Source organism: Lissotriton helveticus, chromosome 1_1 (assembly GCF_964261635.1).
Source record: "Lissotriton helveticus chromosome 1_1, aLisHel1.1, whole genome shotgun sequence".
Classification (NCBI taxonomy): domain Eukaryota; kingdom Metazoa; phylum Chordata; class Amphibia; order Caudata; family Salamandridae; genus Lissotriton; species Lissotriton helveticus.
Window position 1 is genome coordinate 487,957,364 of NC_136057.1, and position 25,288 is coordinate 487,982,651.

Here is a 25,288-nt window from a genome sequence, read left to right on the forward strand (position 1 = left end):
TCAATACCTCCACAACTGGCAACGGATAACATCAGACCGTTGGGTACTCAACAACATTCAATGTGGCCATATGCTGGAGTTTGTTCATCTTCCACCTGCCTTCGAAACATCTGCGTCTTCTGCGGCTCGAAGTTCATCAGATGCTACTCAAGGGAGCTGTAAAGCCGGTCCGCTTTTCTCAGAAGGGAAGACGGTTTCTACTCCGGATTTTTTCTGGTCAAGAAGATGCTGGAGAACTGGTCCCCCATTTTAGATCTCAGGGAGCTCAGCACCTATCTCATAAGACAATCCTTTCGAATGGTGTCTGTCCAGGACATTTACATCTCCTCAACCCTGGGGACTTTATGGCCACTCTCGATCTCGAGGATGCGTATTTTCACATACCCATTCATCCAGCCCACAGGAGGTTTCTACGGTTTACAGTAGCCAAGACCCACTTCCAGTTCAAAGTTCTACCTTTTAGACTTCGGTCTGCTTCGAGGATTTTTACCTAAGTGCTGGCACCGGTGGCAGCCTTCCTCAGGAAGCAGCATTTTCAGATCTTTCCCTACCTGGACGATTGGTTAATGAAGGCCCAGACGTGCAGCGGAAGAAACAGTCGATGCATGCACGCGTCTGTTCGGCAATCTGGGCCTGATTCTCAACAGGGTGAAGTCATCTCTCTGTTCGTCGAGGAAAGCGCGATTCCTAGGGGCCATCCTGGACACGTCTCTCAACAAGGCAATTCCATCGCTTGAAAGGCAAGAGAAACTGATGTCCATGGCTCAACTGTTGCGAAGAAGAAAGTATCTTTCAGTTCGCCGTTACAAATCCCTGCTAGGAGCAATTTCCTCTTGCATTCCTTTAATACCTCACTGCAGGTTGCCGATGCGTTCACTTAACTTAAGAAGTGCGGACAAAGTTCTGCTTACCGCTCCCAGGTGAAACGTAAGTGACGCTGGGCTCTGTTCTCCAATGTAAGCTTTTCTTCTGGAAGTCTTTGCTGTGCAATTTCCCTCTTGATATTTTAAATAAAGCACCCTCACAATACACTTACACGAGTTTAATATTAGATGAGAACCAATAGACCCTCTGGTAGTATATGCCTCAAAAGTGGGATTATTTTGTCATCAAACAGTGAACTTCAGTCTTTCAGTGTTATCGTTCATAAATTTATATGTGGCCTGCAGCCCTTTTTCCTCTGTGATGCAGATTATATATTTACTCTATAATTTAAAATGGAGTTAAAGGTACCTGAGCTCCTGGCAAGAATTTAAAGACCTGAATTAGGTGGAGGGTCTAATGTGTTATCATTGTTTTAGTACTGTTATGCTAAAAACACATACACGTGATCCCTGGCTTAATGGTGGAGAAATTATTTAAATACACCAACGTTGGAGAAATAAAGGTCCTGAAAAATAGGGTTCTCTTCTGTGGCAAACATCAACATCTGATTAAGGCAAACTACATATAGGCATGAACTTGATTGTGGCGAGGGTACACTAGCAGAGGACAGTTTTTAGTATGTCCAGAAAAAAGTGATTACTTGCAATGAATATGGAAATACATTGGAATACACAATCAATACTGATGAATTCATCAGTAGTGAATTGAAGTGCAATTCCAGAACTGCTAGAAACAATGACCATTTTCTCTTATAGCCCTCTAAATTCAAATCCTAGGTGGGTACGTACTCAGAAATGCTGAGAGAAGGACTAACTGAAAATTGCAAAAATTATACCGTGACTAATCTTTCATCACGATTTGAAGTGCAATTCCAGAACTGCTAGAAACAATGACAATTTTCTCTTATAGTCCTCTGAATTCAAATCCTAGGTGGGTAAGTACTCAGAAATGCTGAGACAAGGACTAACTGATAATTGCAAAAATTATACAGTGACTAATCTTTCATCACGATTATCATGCGAAAGCATTTATATAGTAGTATGACTGAAGGGGAATGAGCATTCATAAGTCACAGGATGCAGGATTGAGCTAAAACAGAAAAACATTTTCATATACATCCTAAAGTTCAGATGTGACAAGCGAAGGATGAAAGGTAAGGAATTCAGGATTCAAGCTGCTCAGGGGAAACAAGATATCCCGCTGGCCAGACGCAGTTAGAACTGGGGCTAAGCCTCAATTGTTTACCATCATGACTTAACGTAAACTAAAGTACTGCCAAACACTGCCTTTCAAATCAATTGAAAATCGTTATACTTTAATCTGGAATTAACACCAAGCTAGTGAAGCTTCCTAACAGTCTGCGAAACATTCTCTCTCTCTAAGAAACACTGGCCACTGCCATAGCTCCACAGGTCTGAAGAACCTAAGCTTCTAAACTTTGAAAACCCCAAAGGAATAAAAGCGCATGGATCAGAAGGTTAGTCAGTTAGTTTGGTCTACTAGGAAACAATTACATTTTGGGGATTTCCTGGCGCAAGGAGGAATAAAGGCGAGAGATCAATATTGTATTGAAGATTGTCTGATATTAAATGACCTAATCATCAATAATCTTAGAAAGCGTGACAACTCACCTGTTAGGGTCTCAAGGTGCTAGGTGTGGGGGGGGGGGTCTGCATTTCAGTCGAAGACCGATGTCTTGAGGTCCTCCCTGAATTGTGGCAGTGATGGTGATTGCCTGAGGTGCATAGGCAGGGAGTTCTAGGTCTTCGCAGCGAGGTAGCAGAAGGATCTTCCTCCAGCCATGGTCTTGCAGATCTGTCCGATGGTGGCCAGGGCCAGTTGGGTGAAGCGAAGATGTCTGATGGAGAGGCGGTGGTTAAGGTATGCAGGTCCGGCGCTGTGGGGGGCTTTGTAGGTGTGTGGGAGGAGCTTGAAGGTCATTCTTTTGTTTACCGGTAGCCAGTGTAGGTCTCAGGTGGCCGGTGATGTGGTTGCGGCGTTGGAAGTTCAGAATGAGTCTTGTGGAGGCATCCTAGATGTTCTGCACTTTCTTTTGAAGTTTCTGGGTGGTGCCGGTATAGAGTGCGTTGCCGTAGTAGAGTCTGCTGCTGATGAGCGCATGGGTGACCATTTTCCTGGACTCAGTGGGGATCCACTTGAAGATCTTATGAAGCAGGCAGAGTGTGTGGAAGCAGGAGGAAGAAACAGCATTGATTTGGAGGTTCTTTGAGAGCGAGGGTCCCGGGAATTGATTCCATCTATTATGACCCTCTGGGAGAACCAGAGAAAATACCACTGATAGGCTGTTGTACTTTATTGGCATAAGCTTCTTTTGTATAGAATACCCCAGTTATTGCACTGAGTGAAAAAAGGACTGTTTATGGATATTAAGTCCGGATGAAGGTAGTTTAAAGAATTAAAAGTCCCAGTTCCAAGACACAAAAATGATGAATGAAAGATAGTGTTTGACAAGTGAGGTGTTAAATTATGTTTATTGTATTGTTAAGTTATTGCATTGTTGTTTTGTTGTTGGGATTTATATATGAATGTTTGGGGTTGTTTTCAGTAACGTGTACACATAAAAAAGGATAGCAAACTAATATGAAATAACCGATTGATATACAGAAGAAAGAATATCATCTGTGGTTTACATTACAGATTTGAATACTGAGACATGAGCACCATCTCTTGGAGCATGGGCTCCGAGCAGCCACTGACTGAGACAGTGGTTGAGGGTGCCACACATGGTGATAGATTGAGCAACGGCAGGTTAACAATGATTTCCCACCACCCATCAGCACAGGAAGTGACATCCCTGGATCTCCCCTCCTCCACCTGCACAGAAGTTACCATCACCGAATGTCAGGAAGCGACATTAATAGTTTTCCCACTAGAACTGTCTGTAAAAGAATAAGCCAAGCAAGAGGACTTAATTTCCCATCACCCATCAACACCAGAAATGACATCATGGCACCCTAAACTCCGTTCTTCTCCCAGGACCTACTTAATGACAGCTGCAACACGAATGTGCCGCCACAGCAAACCGGCATGTCAACAACCACTCGCATGCATGCTTCTTAACACACATACGCTCTGCAAACACACAACCAGAATATGGGACATTCCAAGTAGTGACACACCCAACATCCTCTTCCTCACAGAGACCTAGCTCAATCCATCATCGACTCCCAACATTGCTATGCCAATCCCAGCAGGCTACAGGATCACTGAACAGGACCGCCTTCATAAGCCGGGATGAGGACTCCCCATCATCTGCAAGGAATCCATCAAATGCACAACATCCAAAGAGAACGCCACACCATTTGTGGAACATATATATTTCAAGATGCAAACCTCCGAAAACTTCACCCTTAACAGAACCCTCGCCTACCGACCTCCCAGACCACGAGCCACCTTAATCAACCTCATCATCTACTTTGTTTCTTTGCTCACCGTCGACTCAAGAGCCTATATTCTCCTTGGTGACCTCAACTTTCACGTAGAAGACCAAAACGACCTCTGCTCCACAGCACTCCTCGAAATCTTGAGCCACATTGGACTCACCCAGCTCGTCACAGAATTTACACACACAGCAGGACAGAAACTGGACCCCATCTTCACCACAAGTGACAGCATCAAATACAACTCCACCACACAGCTCACATGAACCGTACACTCCACCATCCACTACCAAATCAACACACCTTCAGTCACCACCCCATTCAGGTTCCACACTCCAAGCCGCAGCTGGGGCAAAATCACAGAAGCAGACTGGGTCAGCGCCCTCAGCACTGACCAACGTAGCCTCCCAGACAGCCTTGCCAAGGACATCAAGTACTTGGCAGACTTCCAAACATCTATCAAACCCAACAAGCATAGTAGATCAAGCACGCAGGCCAGTTGGTACACAGAAGACCTCTGAGACAAAACACTGCAAACCACTAAAAAGGAAATGGAGAGCCATCCATGACACCACCGACCAGACTACCTACAAGGCTGTACTCAGACGGTATAAACAACAAATTAGAGACGGCGAGAAAAAAGCACTAGTGGACCACATCGAAGAAAGCTCCAACTGCTGCAGGGAGATTGTTTCGATCGTCAAGAATTTCAACTCACCCTTAGCCACTATTAACAATGCTGCCTCCCAACATCTCTGCGACAATGTATCCAACTTCTTCTACAGCAAAATCAAACATCTACAGCAACTTCGCTCACCAACCCAACCTCCGACAGTTCAATGCTAACCTACCCACTGCCAACCAAGATGGCCACTTGACCAAATGGACAACCCTCACCAGAAACAACTCGGCAGCAATCCTGCGGCCCATCCACTCAGGGTCCCCAACGGACCCATGCCCCACCACATCTACAACCTGGTAACCTCACCAATCAGCACAACCGTAACCTACATCATCAACTCCACCATCACGTCTGCCACGTTCCCGGATGAATGGAAACTTGCAGAAATCAACACCCTCCTCAAGAAACCCAAAGCCGACCCAAATCAACTGAGCAACTTCCAACCCATCTCCATGTTCCCCTATCCAGCCAAAGTGATTGAGAAGGCCATCAACAAGCAACCCACAACCCATATTGAACTTCAACATCTTCTAGGCAATACACAATTGGGATTCGGAAAGAAGCACAGCACCGAAATAGCATTAATCGCAGCCACCGACGACATTTAAAACGTCCTGGACCGAGAAGGTACAGCGGCCCTCATCTTGCTCGACCTTTCTATGGGTTTCGACACTGTGTCCCACAACACCACTCGGCAGAAGACTGCACGAGATTGGCATACACGGATCTGCCCTCAAATGGCTCTGTTCCTTCCTTAGGGGAGGAACCCAAATGGTCAGGCTGCCACTCTTCACATCAGAGACCAAGAAACCGATATCCAACAAGCTGAAGGTTCTGGTCTTTGGCACCTGGTAGCCTTTGGAGCTAGACCAACACCCACACCCATACCCACAGTCCATGCAAAAAAATCTAGGGATCATCCTAGACAACAAGCTCAACATGACTTCTCAAGTCAACGCAGTGTGCACGCAATCTACACATGCCACAAAATTGGAGGTCGTTCATTCTCCTACATTGCTTCCAAGACATCAGAGCCTCCTTCCTACTTCTTGAGCTCTGCAAGAAGGTAAAGAACTGGCTTTTCATATAAGCACCTTAGGACCACACCCCTACACACCATTCTTAAGCGCCTGGATACCCTCTTGGATGTTTAGTGCATCCTCCAAATCAACATACCATATGGCATCATGTTATGTTATGGGTTATAACATTCACAAAATCGATATCCAGTGCAGCAGTTTACAAATGTGTCCTGGGTATAAATTTTGCTTTCTAATCATCCATAATATTGTTGGACTCTAGATAGGTATGCCGTTGGGTGCCAACAGACTTCTCTATTATATTTAAGGGGAATGGTGCATTCAACATAGGCCGATGTGATCAACACTGGAAGAGTCGAGGTGTACTTTTCTGAATAAGAAAGGCACCCACACTTGTTTTTGGTGTTCTGGGATAGAATCCATACAACGAGCAGTCAGTGGAATCAGTTACATATGATGTGAGCCCATACATACATTCCTTAATCCGGGAAAATTAAAAAGATTCACAATAAGCTTACTGGGGTTTGTTTATACAATTAGTATGATTGCGTCAACTATTTGGAAGCCTATCCCTCAATTTGATGTGGAAAATGGATGTAAAGTGAATTACTGACGGTGTCCTCTTGAAATCAGTGAGTCAGTGCGTAGCCTGTGACGAGCAGGAGGGGATTTGAAGTAAGGAAATGTAATTAATGAATGCATGCCTAACAACAGAGGGAAAAAGTTCAGTCTTCCACAGAATCAAATAAATTCTAATCACGCAATTATCGGTCTGGCCACTTGGCATGAACGTCATAGCACAAGTAATTTATCAATGTAACTATATTACGAAGTAATGAAGTTGAGACCATAAACATCCGAGCTTTGGACAATGCGGTAAATGTAGATCATGGGGCTATTGTTATCTGTTCAGAAGCTGTGGCACGTGATGAAGTCTGACAGAGGTTGCCCGAGTGACTGTGTTATAACTCTGCTGCTGGCAAAGCGAAAAGTCCGATAATTAGGCAAACTTATGTGTCCTCTAGAGAACTTCAAGTTCTCCATCGCTATGGTTCATTATCTTCCTGCTTTTTTCCATTATTCGATTTGCTATAGGCAATTCATGCCTACATTTTGTTCACATTTGAGGTAGTGGGCTTTCTACATACGTTATCCGCTCTCCGCTTGGAAGTATTTAGACATTGTCTGTTGTTCTGTGCTCAGTGTTTCAGGAATGCCATTATTTCGTAATGTTCTCAGCAGATGGTTCATATTTTTGTATTCAGACCATTGACTCCATTAAATAAACTTGCTCTTCTAATCTTTATTGGCAGTGTAAAATATAAGAAGGTATTAAGGGAAAAATAAAATATTTACAACAGAAGAACAATGCAGCAGTTATGTTTTAGCTGGTTTGCCTGAACATTCCGACACAACATAAAGAAAACACAACAGTCTAAAAGACTTATGAATTGATAAATGACATCTGGCAAGACTAATGAGTGAAAAATGGCATTTAGCAGGCACGCGAAAGGAGAGAGAAACAAAAGCACAGGGGAGAGCATAAAAAAAGTAAAAAGCATATTTTAAACCATTTGTTTAAGTTGCCCTTGGAACACCTCTCCAGAGCATCCTCCCCCAGAGTTCCCAATCGTAAACTCAAGAGCCTTCAGTCTCAGCTGCCCGGTCCAAGAACCAGTCCAGAAGTGTCCCCCCCATATGCCCTAGTTTGGTTTTTGTAAAGTGTATAAGTAAGTACTTGCAGTGAATTTTTTATTTATTTATTTTGAAAGTTTTATATAGCGCGAACAAGATCTTTGCAGATTTCAGAGTGCTTTACAAAGCCGGGAATACCAACAAGAGAGTGGAATTAAACATATTAAGTGGGAAGGGTAGGTACGTGAGGGATCAAAGTAGTACAACACATCAATAATACAAATATTACAGTTGAATGTGTACATAGATAGTCAGTAGCGACAATAATACAGGTGAAATACATAGTCATAGAGTTCGGACAGAGTAATACAGGTCGGTGCAGAGTCTTTCCAGCTCCATGCCCCTAGAGCTCATGAGCGCCAATTGCCCAGTTCCCCATAGTGTGTAGGAGTAGTGGCAGTGTCACCATATTCCCCAACACCACTCTCCCCATCAGGGACAGCAGCAGCAGGTCACAGTGCAGGAGATACTTCTTCAGACTGTCCACCAGTGCAGGAGAAGCATACACGGGCACACGTCCTCCAAACCTAGAGCCACACTAATGCTTGCTGCACTGTGTTCTAACAGGATCATTTCCGCCAAAGACCTGCAGTGATATTACTTGAATGGAACGCTCATGTTTAAGGTAATGTACTAGTCAAACTTCAAATCTCCTTGCCAACTGCAGGGTACTAGCTTTTGTGTGCCTTGCTATTGGCACACAATGCTAAACATGCCCAGTCTGCTCGGGTAATAAGCATCTTTTAAGGGACTCCATATTGGAAGACATTTGTGAAGCTCATGTAAACACGTCTCCATTTTTTCTAAATTAATTAGAAGTAGAGTAAAGTAATTATACTTTGGATTCTGTAATGTATGCCCTGGCATGACCATGCATTGTGTTGGCTAGAAACCAGGGTTGCATTTGTGTCATGCAGTAGTTTATATGTTGCATTTTACATGTTTGCACTTGATTGACTGTTTCAACAACCATTTCTTTTAGTGGACAGTTTATTAAAGTACACTGGCTACGGGAATGCAGCAGGACTTCTTGCAGCGAGGGGCCTGTTAGCAGGAGGACGAGGGGATCGCTGGTACTCCGATGATGAGGACACAGACACTGAAGAGTACAAGTCTGCAAAGCCAAAGTACGCTGCCATCTTGGTATTCATTTCCATTCGTTAATCTTTGACAACCTAATCAATGTTGTATGTTCCTTGATCTCTTTACACTAAAAGAGTTGTGTATGCATTTAAAATAATTGGAACAATTCCAGTAAGTGATAGTTTATTTCTTGTAAAATAGCCCAGTAAGTTAAATGCTGGCGGCCGAGATCTACTTGCAAAGATCAGAAACAAGTTGATAAATTGGGTAACACAAAGTTGGGTAGTAGTAGCACTGCTAGCTACAGTTAGTGCTATATGGTAAAATTGAAGTTGACAGTGCTATAGAGAAATCCAGTTGCTGTTGTCTTTACAACCTTCGTTCAGTACCACGACAGTACATGTGAAGGTGTGTGCCTGCATTTGGTGGCAATCTTCCACATGAATGATCCTCCAGCACCTGTAGTAAAATGCATGAACATTATGAAAGAGCTCAAGAAGTGGCGTTGACTTGGAGAGAACTTCCCTCCGATAAGAGAACTGTGATTGTTGTTGGAGGGAATGTCCCTGTTGCAGCCATCCCCGATCATCATCATGGCCTTCAGAGTGAAACAGAGCCCTAAACAGCGAGCCAGTGCCCATGGCCACCGCTCTTGTGCTCCATTCTGTGTGTGCAGCAAAAAATGTCACTATATAGATTCAACTTAAATTACTAATGCAGGAGTTTGTATTCTTAACCAGAAAAAACTCTTACTGCTAACCGTCAAGCTTTGGCCCTCTAACATTTGCAAAAGCATGTGTTACTTACATTTTTTGTTCAACTCTGTTAAAAGTCAGAGCGTAAAAATAAAACATTGGTGTAAGTGTTTTTGGCTTGAAAACTACATTTAAAGGTAAAATGTACTTCCTTTTCAGAAATTCATTATAAAATCTACAGATAAATTCAGGTTCTAGTTACAAGGCAACATCTTAAAGCCACTGATATTCCCCAGTTTCCTTAGCTGTGCAAACTTGAACTTGTGCCCCGATACACTCATAACCTTCTTCATGACAACACTGATAACATTTACTGTTGAAATCTCGGTTGATTTTACAAGATTTTACCACAGTCACTCATGATGATTGGGAGTTATTTAACATGGTGAAATATAGGTAAACTATAGTATGAAAGAGATCCAAGAGTAAAGGGAGCTACACATGTCAAAAACTTATCTCCTGAAGCACTGGGAAGACAAACTTCGAAATTATTGGTCGCCCTGTTTCCATGCACGTTCAGTACTCTAAATCAAGTGATAAAAACTAGATAGAAATGTTATTATTTCATTCATTAAGACAGTGTTTGCTATTCTGTAGCATCAATCTCATTACTGGACATCTGGAAGAGCCAATGCCCAATCCCATGGACGAAATGACAGAAGAACAAAAAGAATATGAAGCAATGAAGCTTGTCAACATGTTCGATAAACTCTCCAGGTAAAGCGGTTTTTTTATTTTTAAGTGTACAAAAGAAGTTGCAGTTTTGTGCTATGGAATTGGCATATGGCTCCTAAATTGATGTATAGTGGTACATTTATGAGAATTTTACATGAACCCATTCAGTGTTTCATGCAATTGAAAAAGTCTGCATCCAAGACAAGCGTTCAAGTCAATTTTCTTACCAATTGCATCACTGAACTGCCCTTGTTTAGTGAAAGAATACATACAGGTTGTCTTCCAGTCTCTCCAGAGAAACATATCTGGTACCTTTTGTTAGTTTCTGCTATGGCTAAGCTCACTCACTTTTGGAGCTTTATTTATTTTCCCTACCATTTAAAATGAAAGCTGCCAACAACTTAACAGCGTTGCTAGGGACATCTTATGTATGCCTCATTTCATCCAGTTCATGATGTGTCCCTTGCATGTAACAAGAAGTTTGATAAGACCTCTTGCCCTTCATTCAGACTTTCAATTGTGCAGTGTGCTCCTACGGTAACCAAAACTTAGCTACACAGCTGAAGACCTTTTGAGAGGAAAGGAGAACGTACTTCTGCCGCCAGTCCCTTTTATCTTCTTTGGCTAGATCCTACGCATCTGACCTATTTTGCTCACCTCGGAGTACTTCAGTGAAACTTTTTAAGATTTAAAAGGCTGCAGTCAGAGTTTTCTTCATTGATCCAAACTGGTTCTACTTGGACTGCCAAGTAATGGAGCAATTGAAGACTGTGTTTTCGCTGATTAATTTAGTTATCTGGTGGCTGAATGTCTTTAGATTTCTGCTAGTTCCGGAGTTCCTGTACTCCATTCTAAGGAAGTAACATAGGGTAAGTAAACCTGTTTTTATGAAGACTCTCCAAATAGCTTTGTTGTAGCCTGACAGGTGTTCTTGAATACAGTGGTTACCCTACCCACAGGTGCCATTGCAAACTTATACCAGATAGTCTCCTAGCATTCCAACACGCCTGACTCTGACTCTATTCAATATGCTGATTTAGTTGGGATCGGCAAGGCTTATGAATGTCTAGATCAAAACTTCGACGTGCTGCACCATCCTAACAAAGTGAAGTATATGATTATGGGACCTAACAATAAAGATACCTTGCCTACGATTTGCCCAAGGTCAATTGCCAAGAAAGCTTCCAAACTGCTGAGATCCTATAACGCATTTCTTATTAAATTCTTTTTATAAAACCTTTAACGATTGACTTTTAGATTAAAGAATGTCTACTGCCAATTTATGGAATGTTCAGATTGGGACGTTGGGCTTGATACGCCAAAATATGAGCAACTTTGTCCCAAGAGCAGCAGTCTGCTATTTTGGACACTGCTTCCAAGGCATCTTATAGTTACCTATGGTAACCTAGGCGCAAGATGGCCGGCAGGAGCGGAGCTCCAGTCAGAAGCTCCCGGATAGGGAATGCCGTTTTCACCCAAAAGCCCTCTTTTTTCCCCGTAATTTGCCCCTTAATCGACAGCGGAAGGCGTGAGGACATGACCAATACCCGGTGGAACCGATTGGTTTGGCTAAAGAGGTGTTCGGCCGAGGTTTGTCCCGCAGCCAACACCTACCCATCCGAACTTCGGATCATGGCATCCCCCGTCCCGCCGCTATCATTCCTCCACCCCTCCTATTGCCCTGGGAATCGAATTGCCATGGACTGCTGATGTAAGATCAGCCTCGGCGAATTGATCTGTAAACGTCGGCAGGCTCCAGATAGCGACCAATTGATCCGGGGACGAGATCCCCAAACCTCCGGGACTGTGAGACGAAATGGCAGATGCCCAGAGGAGCCGCCTGGTTCGGCTATTGAGGAGGCTGGCCCGGGTCCTCCTGCAGCCGTCTCTTACCCTTCTGGACATCGGGACAAGTCAGACTCCATCCCGTTACCTCAGTTTTTCTCCCCCTGCTGCCTCCCTCACAAATAATTTACGTGGATTCCTGATCTTCCTACCAGCCTAGACGCAGCGTTTTTTACCATCGCAATGGCCTCTAAAAGCGGAAATTTAAACGGGGACGAGATTCTTCTCTACGGTACAGTCCCGCTTTCCACTGGGCCGCAAGTACATGCCTTTCTGATGTTGAGTGCTGCGGCTCTGCTTGCCCTGTTGTACCTGCTTTCCTGCCTGCAGTCTGCCATCCCTGAAAACTCTCGCTCCTATCTCACGCTGCTGGCAGTACATGCAGAAGTTTCTCTACTTTGATTTTGTCTGCTACGACCTGGGAGCACTTTACAGGTATGGGGGAGAGAGAGCTACGCTGGGTGGACTGCCACCGCCGATGCTCCAGGGATCCGGAGCCACTGCATTCTACGGTTCCCGGCCCCCTGCCTTTGACATTGGATCTACACCCCCCCCCCTTTTTGACTCCCCCCCCACCCCCCCTTTCTGCATTTAATTTGTACTCCCCAGTCCGTATCGGGGACTTTTTGTCCCTCTGACTTTTGACTTGCCAGCCATTTTGTTGTGGACTATCGATGATCCCTCGGAACTGGAACCACAATCTTGTTTTACTTGTGGCACTCTCCTCCGCTCCCACTCCGATGATCCTCAAAGTTTATCCCCCTCCCCCTGGTCTACTTTTACTCAATCCTCTCCCTCTTGGCACCCTCCTATCCCCTCTCCCGTTTCCATATCATTACTGTTGTCCCTTTTTTCCTCTCTCCCCCCTTCCAAATTCTTGTCCACCATACCTATTAATTCTACGCTAATCTCGCTCCTAATTACTATACCCTGAACTCTCCCATTTCGTCGCTATGTTTTTCTTTTCCCTTGAGGTAACATCTTTCTGCCTTCTCTGCCTATACCCCCTCTCCCTCTGGTCCCCTCCCTTCTATCCTTCTAGTCTTTCCCTGACTCATCCTTCCCCCTCTCTGCCGACCATGATCTTTGCTTTCATCTTGAAATTTGCGTGTTTAATGTATTAATGACGATTGTTGTAACTTGCTGTTTCTCACAATGTAAAACGCTCTGATACCTTCGGGTCCAGCCAACGCTATATAAAGCTCAATAAATAAATAAATACCTATGCTTGTGATCCTGCTACTGAGTTCAGTATGTCCGGCTTTTGTCTCCACAACATGTTCAGTGGTCAGAGATAATGTATCTGGACTATGCTGCTTCCTACCCCCAACCCCCTCTATTGACTCTCTTTTCCTTGACAGCATAGACCTTCTGATCTGGGAGCTCCCGTCACTAGAGAGATAATGATCTAAAAAGTGTCCCCCTCCAATCACTTCTTTTTCTCCAGCTTTTTCTTTGGATGATACCTAGTACACAGTGTAGATATCTTAAGGGTTTCCAATTTCCAATTCAGACTGTCATCCTGGACTTACCATTTACATTGCTTACATAAACTCTAGCACTTCCTAGGGTTACAATTTCAATGGCAAAATGCTGGAAGGAGATAACCTTTCAGGGCAGATGGATTTCCGTGCCACAAACAATATTATTGTAGTGTCCTGAAGTCCAGAGACTTCTCTTCCTCAAGGAAGGGTGTACTGGCCTATGTTTTTCAATTTGTCATGAGCAGTAGATCCATCAATTACATACAAGGTCGCATGGTGAAAGAGTCCTTGAAAATCTGAGAAAAGGCCTATTGTGCATTAATGATAAATACAGTTTTCTTACCAAATACCGATTGATTTATGATACCCTATATGTGTGGCTATCCACTTCCAGGCAGAGTCTAATCTGATAGGAATAGTTCTCTTCAACATAGAGAGAATAGTGTCATCCATTTAGGCTACCTTAGACAAAGATATAAAGCTCCAGGATTGCTTGTGGCCAAGGCTAATCAAATTCCACTTTATTTCACTATGCAGATACAGTTATTAACTTTAGGATATTCTGTATAAGTTGCTAACTGCCCCGACCTCCTTCACGTAGGCAGAAGACGTTTGTTGCAACTTGGTGGCGGCATGGCAGTCCAGCCTCTGTTCTCCATTCTGTTCTTAACCACATGGACAAGAGTGGTTAATAGCGTAGATGTAGGAGTGTAAGTGCTTTGACAGGAGTGACTGTGCTCCTTATGCCTTGCTGAAGAAGTACAGGAAACAATATTATGTTGCCTTTTGATGGCAAAGTGTTTATGCCGTCAGTGAATGAGGAAATAAGTGCAACTTGTGGGCTTTGCATATTGTTGGCAATTACCTTGTTTAACTTGTCTTAAAAAGCATTACCTTTTCCATGTCCAAAAGGAAGACTGAAAGAAGTAATTCTTTTTAGCATTTACGAGGCAAGACAGGAGATTCTTCAGTTGTCAGAGATGGCAGTGACAGAGAGGTTTCCTTGCGTTCAAAGAAAATATGAAAAGCCCTCTACAAATCAGGCCTCTTGCATCAACAAGAAGATGAAGTTTTACCCTGTGACTCTCTGCTAGTAGGAGAATTACTCATGATATTTATTTCAATATCCCTTTTACTCTGGTTTTCCATTCTTTGTGTGCGCTTTTGGGCTTGGTCATAGAGCTCTAGAAGGCCCCTGCATATGTTGGCTATATAAATGGTACCCTAGAACAAAATGAATCCGGAATTTTACTCTTATTTCGCTCTATGATTCTCAATGCTTGTGATCCTGCACAGTATTTTTTCTCGATGTTGTCAGCACATCAGTGTAAGGGGGGAGCTGAGTCTCTTTAATAGTCCTCAGGAATGCATACTTCCAATCAATCAATCGGGGATTGTAATTGCGCTACTCACCCGTGAGTGTCTCAAGGCGCTGGGAGATGGAGGGGGGAAGACTGGGGGTTTAGCCGAAGAGCCAGGCCTTGAGACTCTTTCTGAAGGTATTCAGGGAGGATGCACGTCTGATGTCTGCCAGTAGCTTGTTCCAGGTCATAGCCGCAATGTGAGAGAAGGATCTTCCGCCTGCTCTGGGTCTGTGGAAGCGCAAGGCCTCGGCCAGTGCGAGGTTGGAGGATCGGAGGTGTTATCGGACAGGCCTGGGGCAGGGGGGCTTGGCTACAAAGAATTTGCAGACCACATGGGGAGGGGCATTTACTGGCCTGGTTGATCCATTCAGAGAACGACCGGAAGCCCATATACGCAATGCGATCTCTGTTAGGAGTTATTCAACACACACAATCCTAAATAAATTATACCGTTGCATCTTACTTTAAAGAGTTGTACTCTGCACCAACCACAAAGGTAGTCACATCAGGGTGATACTTGGACAGTATAAATGTACTTGTGTTGTATGACATGGACAGACTCTTCAGTGCCCCATCAGTACTAGATTATATCAAAACAGCGAAAGATGCGCTGGCCAGAGGGAACACACATGGTATAGCTGGTTTGTCACTGGATTGTTATAGTATATACAAGAAATCACTACCCTGCAAACACCTACAAATTTACAAATTTGTCTTTTATTAGGGGTACTTTAGGAAATTGCTAACAAACAGATTGTTGACATACATTGAAGAATGTGCCCATTCAAACCACAATGATTTTATCCTGGGAGTGGAGAACCCACCTTAATTAGAGGCAGTTATTCATGATCTTAGGCGGGGCACTTGAAGAGACCTTGTGGGTGGTGGTTGCCTGTATGGATATTGAAAAGATGTTTGACATCCTTAGGTAGCCTTTCCTGTTTGCTGTTCTTAAAGATAGGTCTAGGGCAGATGATCAAGTGGCTAAAACTGCTGTATGGATTCAGAGTACGAACAGGTCGGGTGTTCTCGCCATCCTGGATGGTCCACAGGGGTACTCGCCAGGGCTCTCTGTTATTCCTTCTTTTATTCGCTCTGGCGATGGAACGCCTAGTGAGTGCTTTGCATGAGCGTGCTCCCAAATAGGGGATTCAACTGAAAACAGGACAATCAGACCTTATCCTTTATTATGGGACCTTATCCTTTGTTAAGTTTGGCTGGCAGTCAGGTTTACAAGGTAAACAAGGTAACCTGGTAAATCTTGTATGTTCGCGATTGTGACACCTGGTGAGACGCCATTGCAGAATGCTGCTTCACTGCCTCTCTGTTGGGAGCTCGATTCTTTTTGGAACCTAGGCGTACTGGTGTATTACAAGGATGATGATCTTATGGCTGGAAACTTTAGTAAATGTATCACTGGAATTAGAAGGTCGATACTTTTTTGGACCTACCTGCCCCTCTCTTCGATTGGACTTTAGCCATCTCCGAAATGATAATCTTATCATGATTGCTGTATCTTTTCTGACTTTAATAGTTTATTAATGGATCTTATTTTGGCAACTAAAAGGAAGAGACTGGCCTTTACAAAGAATATGAGATCTTTGGAGGAGGTTGGCATGAGTGTACAAAACATAGATGCTTACTATTTTGCTGCACAGTCGTTATGGCTGATGAGGAGAATGGCTAACTGCTCCTTCAAGACATATGGTATACCAGATGTTCTGAAGCAGGCATGGGTTACCCCTCTATTTAAAATAATCTGTCCGTGTACCAATTAGTGTTAAAGATTCTGGAGCTGGAAGCTACAATCCAACTGTATAGAGAAAAATTACATTCTGATTGATATTTCTCACCACAGACACCTCTTGAGACATTCCTCAGGTGCCAGACTGGATTCAGAAAACTCAAATGCAGTGCTCATATGACTCCACATCGACATCAAAGTACTCTGGAAGTGACGAAATGAGTCACATATAAGTTTCACCCATGTGTGCTGACATCAGTTGCTTTCTTTCCGATTCAGAGCTCAGCACCTTCTTTCTTTACTCTGTGAAGATGTTTTCTCCAAATGTTCCAGTGTGCATAGAAAACAATCCAAGGGTGCAACGGTGGAGGAATATGTCTCAGCTCTTAAAAATCTTGCATTGAACTGCCATTTTGCCTCCCTACATGATGAGTTCATAAACAATCAAATCGTCATGTACACAGCATATCCATTCATACAAGATAGTTTGTGGGTTTAGGGTAAGGCTACACTCCAAGAGGTGATAGAACTTGTTAAATGTGCAGAACCAACTGGAAGATGTGCAAAGGCTATTTTAGCAGAAGATAATGACAGACTAGTTACTAATAAAACCGTAAATAAAATCAATGAAAAGAAGAAGAACTTTCCACTAAATACAAAGAAAACATATCCTAACTCCAAGAAAAAAGATTTTAACTATTGTAGTGATCTAAAGTGTTAAAGATGTGGATCAGGACCACTTTCAGCCAATGAAGTGTCCAGTGAGAAATCGGCGCTGGTCAGCATGTGGAATTATTGGTCATTTCCAAAAGGTCTGTAGGAAAAAAAATAAAAAGAATACATCTATTAAGATATTGGAAGAACTATCTGAGTCAGACTCACATGACACAGACACAGAAGACACTAACATGTGTGTCCTAAGCGTGGAGTCTGGGTCGGACCCTGCAGTCTTAAGGGTACATGGTGCAAGGAAAAAACATTAATGTGAAATTAACATTGGGGGTGTTTTACTCACTATAACTGCTGATTCTGGTTCCCCGTATACTATAATTAATTAATCCATTTGGAAAGAGAAATTTAAAGCAGTGTTGGGACGAAATTTAGAAGCTCCTGACATTTCTCCCAAAAGCTTCACAGGTGAATCAGAATCAATTTGCTTGGTAGGTTACAGGGAATTGATGTTTCAATTTAACGATCGTAAAGCAGAATGTAAATTGTACGTTGCTAAGTCGGGCCCATCAGTATTAGGGTGGTGGGATCAAGGGGAATTTGATATAATTTTGGATCCTAATAGTCCGGATCCAGTACTTATCATACAGAAGGAGAATGAACGTGTTGATGAAGTTCTCGGATAGTTTCCAGACGTTTTCTCTGATGGAATGGGAGAACTGAAAGGTTTCTAACTAACACTACATTATTCTTAAAGAGAATGCCATTTGTATGCTCATAGAGCTAGAAGCATTCCTATTTCCATCAGAGAGGATGTCTCAAAGGAAATTGATAAGTTATTGGAGGCAAGAATCATAGAACCGGTAGAAAATCCTCAGATTGGATTGCACCTTTTGGTTATCGCGAAATGAGCCAATGTAAAACTCAGGCTCTGCATAGATTTAAATACAAATATTCTAGTTGACCAGTTCCCTTTGCCAAGGATCAACGGAATACTTGCTGGTACCAAAGGTGCCCAGTGGTTCTCTACCACTTACATCAGCCTACCACCAAGTACCCTTACATCTTGAAAGTAGAAGATTGACAGCCTTAGACTGACAGCCTTTACCACTCCTTTTGGATGTTTCCAATTTGTAAGGGTACCGTTTGGGTCAGCATCTGCCGCTCCAATGTTTCAAAGGCTGGTGTTCAATTTCTTTGGGAACCAGAGGAAGGTAGCATTTTTCCAGGATGACATTTTAATTATGGGAAAATGCAAGGAGGAACATGATACTAACCTGAGGAAAGTGTAAGGCCTGTTATAAGAGAATGGGTTAACAGTTCAACTGACTACGTGTAAATTTGCTAGTTATTCAGTCACATATTTGGGACATGGAGTGAGCGGGCAAGATATGATCTGTGGAGTATTTTTAACTGCACTCGTCTGAATCGCGATTGAATAGCCACCTCTTTGGGTGAAGCCAGGGCCTCCATGTCTTCTATCTGTCCTAGGTCTTGTTCCCAGCGGGCACGGAGGACCAGCAAGGGATCTGGAGAATTGTTCATGATTTTGCAGTAGATCAATGATATCACTTTCTGCTCAAGACGGTCATCCAAAAGTCTGTCTTCCACTGGTGAGGAATCTGGAAGTTCCTCTCCCCTTGGCAGTACTACTCTTAGTGCATGCCTAACCTGAAGGTATCTAAAAGTTTCTGAGGGTGCCAGTTGGTATTCTTGTGGCAAGGTTACGAATGATTTAACATCTCCCTTAGCCCACAGGTCCTCCAGCCTCAAGATACCAATCAAGTGCCACCTCCTAAACCCGCCTTGGTGTCCCATGAGTCCCAAGCCAGCCGAATCCCACAACGGTGTCATCTGTGTGAATCTTCCCTTCCTTCCTAGGGCTGAGAGTTCTTTGATTCATACCTGTAGTGTAGTGGAGGTTAGCTCAAGAAAGGATCTCGGCCTGTTGCCCCCATAGATAGCCCTCAAGTATCCTCCTGGTTGCATATTGAAACAGTCCATGTTTTATGCCGGGTCTTCCTGAGGATAATGCACCCATTGGTTTACCACCATAAGCCAGGCTGCCCAATAATATTTTCGCAAAGCTGGGATTGCTACCCTCTCACCTTCCCTCCCTGCCCCCCCACCCTCTTCATACCACCCGCTTGTTAACTTCTGCAGAGAAATTCTTGGGGAGCCGCCTTCCCACAACAGTAGTCGCACCGCTGTTTCAATTGCTTGAAAGTATGACTGTGCGATCAAATAGGGGGTGTTGTGTAATACATAAATAAAAAGTGGCAGTGCCATCATCTTAAATAGCAAGGCTCTATCCAGAAGCGATAATGGGAGTGATCTCCAGTTTTGTACATCACTTTGGAAGTTAAGGAGCGGAGGTTCTAAGTTACGTTTGTAGAAGATATTGGATCTCTGGTAACATATATTCCCAGGTACTTAAACCCCTTGGTAGCTATAGATATCACACATCCTCCAGGCAGAGTTGGCGGGGCTCTGAAGAGCAGGTATAGCACCGACTTTTCCCAATTTGTAGTGTAACCTGAATACTTTAGGTAGAGTTCGAATATATGCAGAATCCTGTGAAGGGTGGCCCTTGGGGACACAATATATAGTAGGACGTTATCTGCATATAGTGAAATTCTATCCTCCCGTCCTGGTGTCCATTTCAGTCCCCTAATCAGTGGGCCTCCCCTTATCCACACCGCCAGGGGTTCTAGCACTAATGCAAATATCAATGGGGATAATGGGCACCCCTGCCTTATACCCCGGTGAAATCTATACAGCTCTGACGTGTTATTATTAACCGTCACCTGGGCTAATGGGCAGGATAAGAGCAATCTTATCCAGGATAGAAATTGCGGCCCAAAACCTTGCTTCTCTAGTACCGCATACATGAAAGGCTACTGAATAGTATCAAAGGCCATTCGTGCATACAGTGAAAGCACGGCTACATCCTTTGCTATCTTGGCCACTCTGCCTAAGAAAGGCCATTCGTGCATACAGTGAAAGCACGGCTACATCCTTTGCTATCTTGGCCACTCTGCCTAAGACTCCATGGAGTCTTCTCAAATTCAGGGCTGTATTTCTCCCCGACATAAATCCTGACTAATCCTGACTAATTTGGTGAATCTAGGATTTCAAGAATTTTGTCAGACTGCTTGCTAGCAGTTAGCCAATATTTTAACTTCCGCATTCAGGAGCGAAATAGGTCTATAAGAGGAACATTCTACCTTGGGATTGCCCATCTTGTGTATAACCACTATTTTGGCTATTCGTTGGTCTTTGGGTAGTGTGCCAAGACTACTACTCTCCCGATATATCTTGAGAGGCAATGGGGCTATCTTTGATGCCATCTGATTCGATAGCTTGATTGGTATGCCGTTGGGGCCCCGCTTTCCCTGACTTCAACGCCCGAGTGCCTGGACAATTTCACATTCGGTCACTTCTGCTTGTAGGGCATCTCTATCCTCCTCAGCTAGTTTAGTCATGGGAAGAGTGGCCATCTATCGTGACTGTACGTGAGACCTCATAGATTTTCCTGTAGTATCATGCAAACTCCTCCGCAATGTCTTCCCCCCCACCTTGCTATTGTACCGTCTCTCCGCTTGATTTCTCTGACCCACCTCGTTGCTTTTTCCCTCCTGTCTAACCATGCCAACAGCTTCCTTGCCTTGTCAACTTCATAAAGGTTGTGTTGTACTGCACGGTATCTAGCCCTAGCTGTTTCTTCCGCTGTGTCTCGGAATTCAAGATGATGCTGTACTGAGGCATTACCATCTAGTATCAGTTTATTTTCTAAGTCTCAAATCTCCTGTTCCAGGTTTTTTAATTTGGCCCTTTTCTCATTCTTGTGGCCTGCCAATAGGGAAATCCCTTCCCCTCTAATCACTGTCTTATACGTTTTCCATAATGTGTTGGCGTAGTCTACCGCGTCATCGTTTTCTGCTAAGAAGTTATCAGTGACCTCTTGCAGTTTCGTGCGGATTTGAGGTACTTTGAGATACCACGGGCTCAACCCCCATTGATGTGAGTGGTTAATGGATCCAAGGTCATAACTTGAACATATATTAGGGAGTGATCAGAAATTCCACATGCCAAGTGGTGTGTGTCACGAAAACGTGGGAGCAGATGAGCCAGTGTGAATATATAATCAATACGGGGAAAGGAACCGTGCGCCCCTGAATGACAAAGTATACAGTCGTGTGGTGGGGTTACCCGCTCTCCAAATGTCTATAAGTCCTAAGGCGGACAAGAAATCCTTTAAATTAGTACCTGGTTGTTCTGGTAACCGTGCCAGCCATCGGACTATATCAGAGGAAAGGGCCATAGTACTGTCTTCTCCTATGATCACATTACCCATTGGGAGGTCTAGCAATAGTGCACCCAGTTCTGACAATAAATGTGCCTGTAGTCGCGGTAGAGCATAAAGTGAAACAATATTGAAAATCTGACCTTCCTAAGTACCTGTAGCGGCTACATATCTACCGCTATCATCATGTATGATCTTATGGAGGTAAAAGGGAAAGATGCCAACACCCCTGGAGCCTCTGGGTGTATCCCGCATGCACTATTAGTTTGTATTCCGACCTATTAAGCGCTCCATATTATGTTCCTTGAATGTGGGTCGCTTGCAACAGGACCACTTCATGGGCATAACTCTTTAAGTACTGTAAAACTATTACTCCTTTTTATTTTATCTCCTAGGCCGTTAACGTTGCAGGAGAGAATTTTAAACCCTTTGGTAGATGCCATTTTCTGTCGTTGACCTGTAATCCGGGGTATATCTGACCATCCACTTATGTAGGCCGCGGTTAGGGGCGAGAAGAAGATGTCTATTCCCCTTTGCACATGCCATATTTCTCAACAAATATCGTATCGCTGATTGAGTAAAAAACAACAACATTCTGGAATAATCCAGACAAAAACATAGCCCCATCCACCTACCCATCTCCCTGCCTGACGGACTAGAAACTGACCGCCCCCCCCCCCAACTATGCAGAGTGCTTTTGTACCCCTTAGAGAACATTAACCTATTTAGGGGGAACCGCAATCCAACCCTATTGATGCCACTACAACTTCCCCTCAACAATAATACATTATCCCCACACAAAATCTATAGGAATTAAACAGTACTTATCGGTGAGACACCATCTGCGGGAGAAATCCATCTGCGAAAAGTTCAGGAGTCTCAGATCTTCCCAGATCAGTAGGAGAATCACTGGAGACTACGCCCAAGGTGTACGTTCACTACAAAATGTCATTATGAATCGTCTGCAGAGTCCATCGGGTCTCTGTTGCATGTTGCAGGGGGATCGCAAACGTCCTTTCCCTTGGTCACCCCTCCTTTAGATCTTTTGAGTTTAGGAGTTCTCCACCCACCCAGCCAATTCCACACCTCCTCTGGTGTAGTGAACAAACAGGTTTTCCCCTCTGCAAACACTCGGATTTGGCTGGGAAAAGCATGGCGTATTTTAGTTCCTTTTCTCTAAGGGCATTTTTGACTTCCAAGAATGAACGTCTTTGCTTCTGGACCCTTGTTGTAAAATCTGGAAAAAAGGAAACCGTAGAGTTCTCAGCGCACTGGAGGTTACACACGTGAGGATCGTAGGATCATATCATGGTCTCTGAAGTTAAAGATGTGTGCGCTATGATGGGTCTTGGTGGGGGACCTGGGCGTCGGCGGGTTTCCTGGAACACGGTGAGTCCACTCCACAGAAAAATATTTTGAGAGACCTCTGGGTTTCAGGCATTTCAGGATAAGATCCTTAACAAAGAGATCTACTGTTGGTTCTTCAGACTTTTCTGGCACTCATATAATTCTCGCATTGTTCCGGTGTGACCGGCCCTCCACATCCTCCATTCTGGCTTCCAGCACTTTAACCTACACTCGCAGGTCCCCCACCTGGGCTTGCAGTGTTTTGGTTTCAGTCTTGAGCGAGGTAATAGTTTCTTCTGCCTCTTTAACATGGGCACTGATGTTTCGGAGATCTACACGCATCAGTGTTACCTCAGAATTTATTGAGTCAATTTTGACTTCAAGTGAGGTCTTAATATCTTTAATCGCTGCCATAATATCCTTCAAGGTCGGAGGCTCCGTCGGAACCGATCCTAAATGGTGTCTTGAGATTGTTGTTGTTTCAACACCTGGGGGTCAGGGGGCTCCGTTCTAGGGTGTGCATATTTTTTCCATCTTGGTTTGCGACGTCATTTTCGGACCCCTGTATCCCGACATCTCGGTCAGTCCCACTGCAAGCCAAGACTACTCTGGCACCCCGGCCCGCAGATCTGTGAGGGAGGAGGTGGAGGCACGGAGGGGTCCTTATTGCCGCCTACCCACAAGGGCAAGGGTATCTTCCAGTGGCCTGTCGGCTAGTGACCCTCCCATCAACTCTCGGCCACACTGGCCGGTCAGTCCCCGCCCCGCTCCAGGCGTCTTTCAGCTCCACGCCGTCTTAGTGTTAGTTTGAGTTACCAGGATCCCAGCCGTCACCGTGGGGCTCTGCCGTCTACTGGTGGAGTGGGTCACGGGGTCTCCGCCGCATAATGTCACGATGTCAATGGCTGCACTTAATGTAACCACTAACCTCTGAAAGATGTCAGCAGGAACGATGGAATTTCGTAAATCCCCCTTTCTTCTCCAAGATGCACCCACACACAGAGTGAAGGTAACACTACTATGTGTCCATGCACCCCAGGGAAAAGGGAAGTGGATAAAATAATAAACTGCTGCCAAAAGAGACGTCTCCTTCTTTTCTTTTCTGTTGTAGCTAGTAGGCCCTCACAGAAGCTGTAGGAGTCGTCTACCACAGGGTAACTGTAGGTAAGGGGGAGAAAAGAAGCCGTAGGTTAGGAAGGTCTGGGAACACGTTTAATAGTCTTGCACTACTTACAAACATTACATGGCAGTAATCCTAATAAGTCATGAACCCTTCTTACTCGAAGGATAGGCATCCCAGTAAACTGGGTTCAAATATAGAACACAAGCACAGCAGAGCTGTATCAGTATCCATGTCTTGTGCAATGAAATAACAAAACCAGGAAGTAGCGCTCCTGCGTTGTACAAAAGAAGCAATATCAGAAAAGAACCAAAATCAGCAAGACAGTAAGAACAAGCACCCAAAATCAGCAAGGAATTGGAATAGAACAAAATCAGCAAGGAAGTAGGAGCCAGCACCAAAATCAGCAAGGCGTAGGAATAGAACACAAAGGGATTTTTCAGAGCTCCAGGATGTGTCAAAATGACAAGTACTCAACATCAGACATAGGAGTCCTATGACTCGATACGCGAACCTCCTGTGGTGGTTTGAATCAGAGTTTTGTGGTCTAAGAAGTCTCGTGAGACAGAGAACAGCAAAAACGCTCCTGCGCGGTTCTCAGCGTTCTCAAAAGCCGGGACTAGCAGCCCACACCACTGTTTGTTATTCACGGGGGAAAGGAAGGGTCGGCGTTCCTAAGATCCTTTTCTGGAACTGCCAAACCAAAGGGGGCGTGAGATGGAGAGCGGACAATGAGCTCCTGCGCTGCTCTCCGTATCACCGTACCAAATACCTGATCGAGGTGCGGCGCTGGATTCAAAAAGGCTCTGGGTCTAGTGCAAGTACGAACAGCCGTTCGTTCCTTAGGCTCACCTCCGGGATGAAGATTGACAAGCCCCGCTCCTTTGACCTGGAAGTGCTTTGTAGAGGAAACTGGTCTTACCTCTTCTGGTTCGAAACCCGCTATGCCTCTGGGAAATGTAGTATAAGGTATGCCCGGCTCCCCCTGATGGTATTCGATGGACATAACCGGCGTTTCTGGGTACACCACACCTATTTCTCTGATGATAGCGTAGTTCCAAACCCCTACCCCTACGCAGCAGGCTCATGATCGCTACACATAAGCAGGCCAATCTCAAGGGCCGTAGTCGCTATTGCCTGCCTAACCGATTTCACTGCCCACGAAGTCAAATGGAACTCAAACGAGCCTTCCC

General features: G+C 44.3%; 1 protein-coding gene across 1 annotated transcript in view; it reads left to right on the forward strand.

Moving 5' to 3' along the window:
- Positions 1–25,288, forward strand: part of RIC8B (RIC8 guanine nucleotide exchange factor B) — a 508,522-nt gene that overhangs the window by 408,108 nt on the left and 75,126 nt on the right. The window contains exons 8-9 of the mRNA XM_078673927.1: positions 8,686–8,830; positions 10,139–10,258. Coding sequence (XP_078530053.1) covers positions 8,686–8,830; positions 10,139–10,258 — 265 coding nt within the window. The remainder of the gene's footprint in view (positions 1–8,685; positions 8,831–10,138; positions 10,259–25,288) is intronic.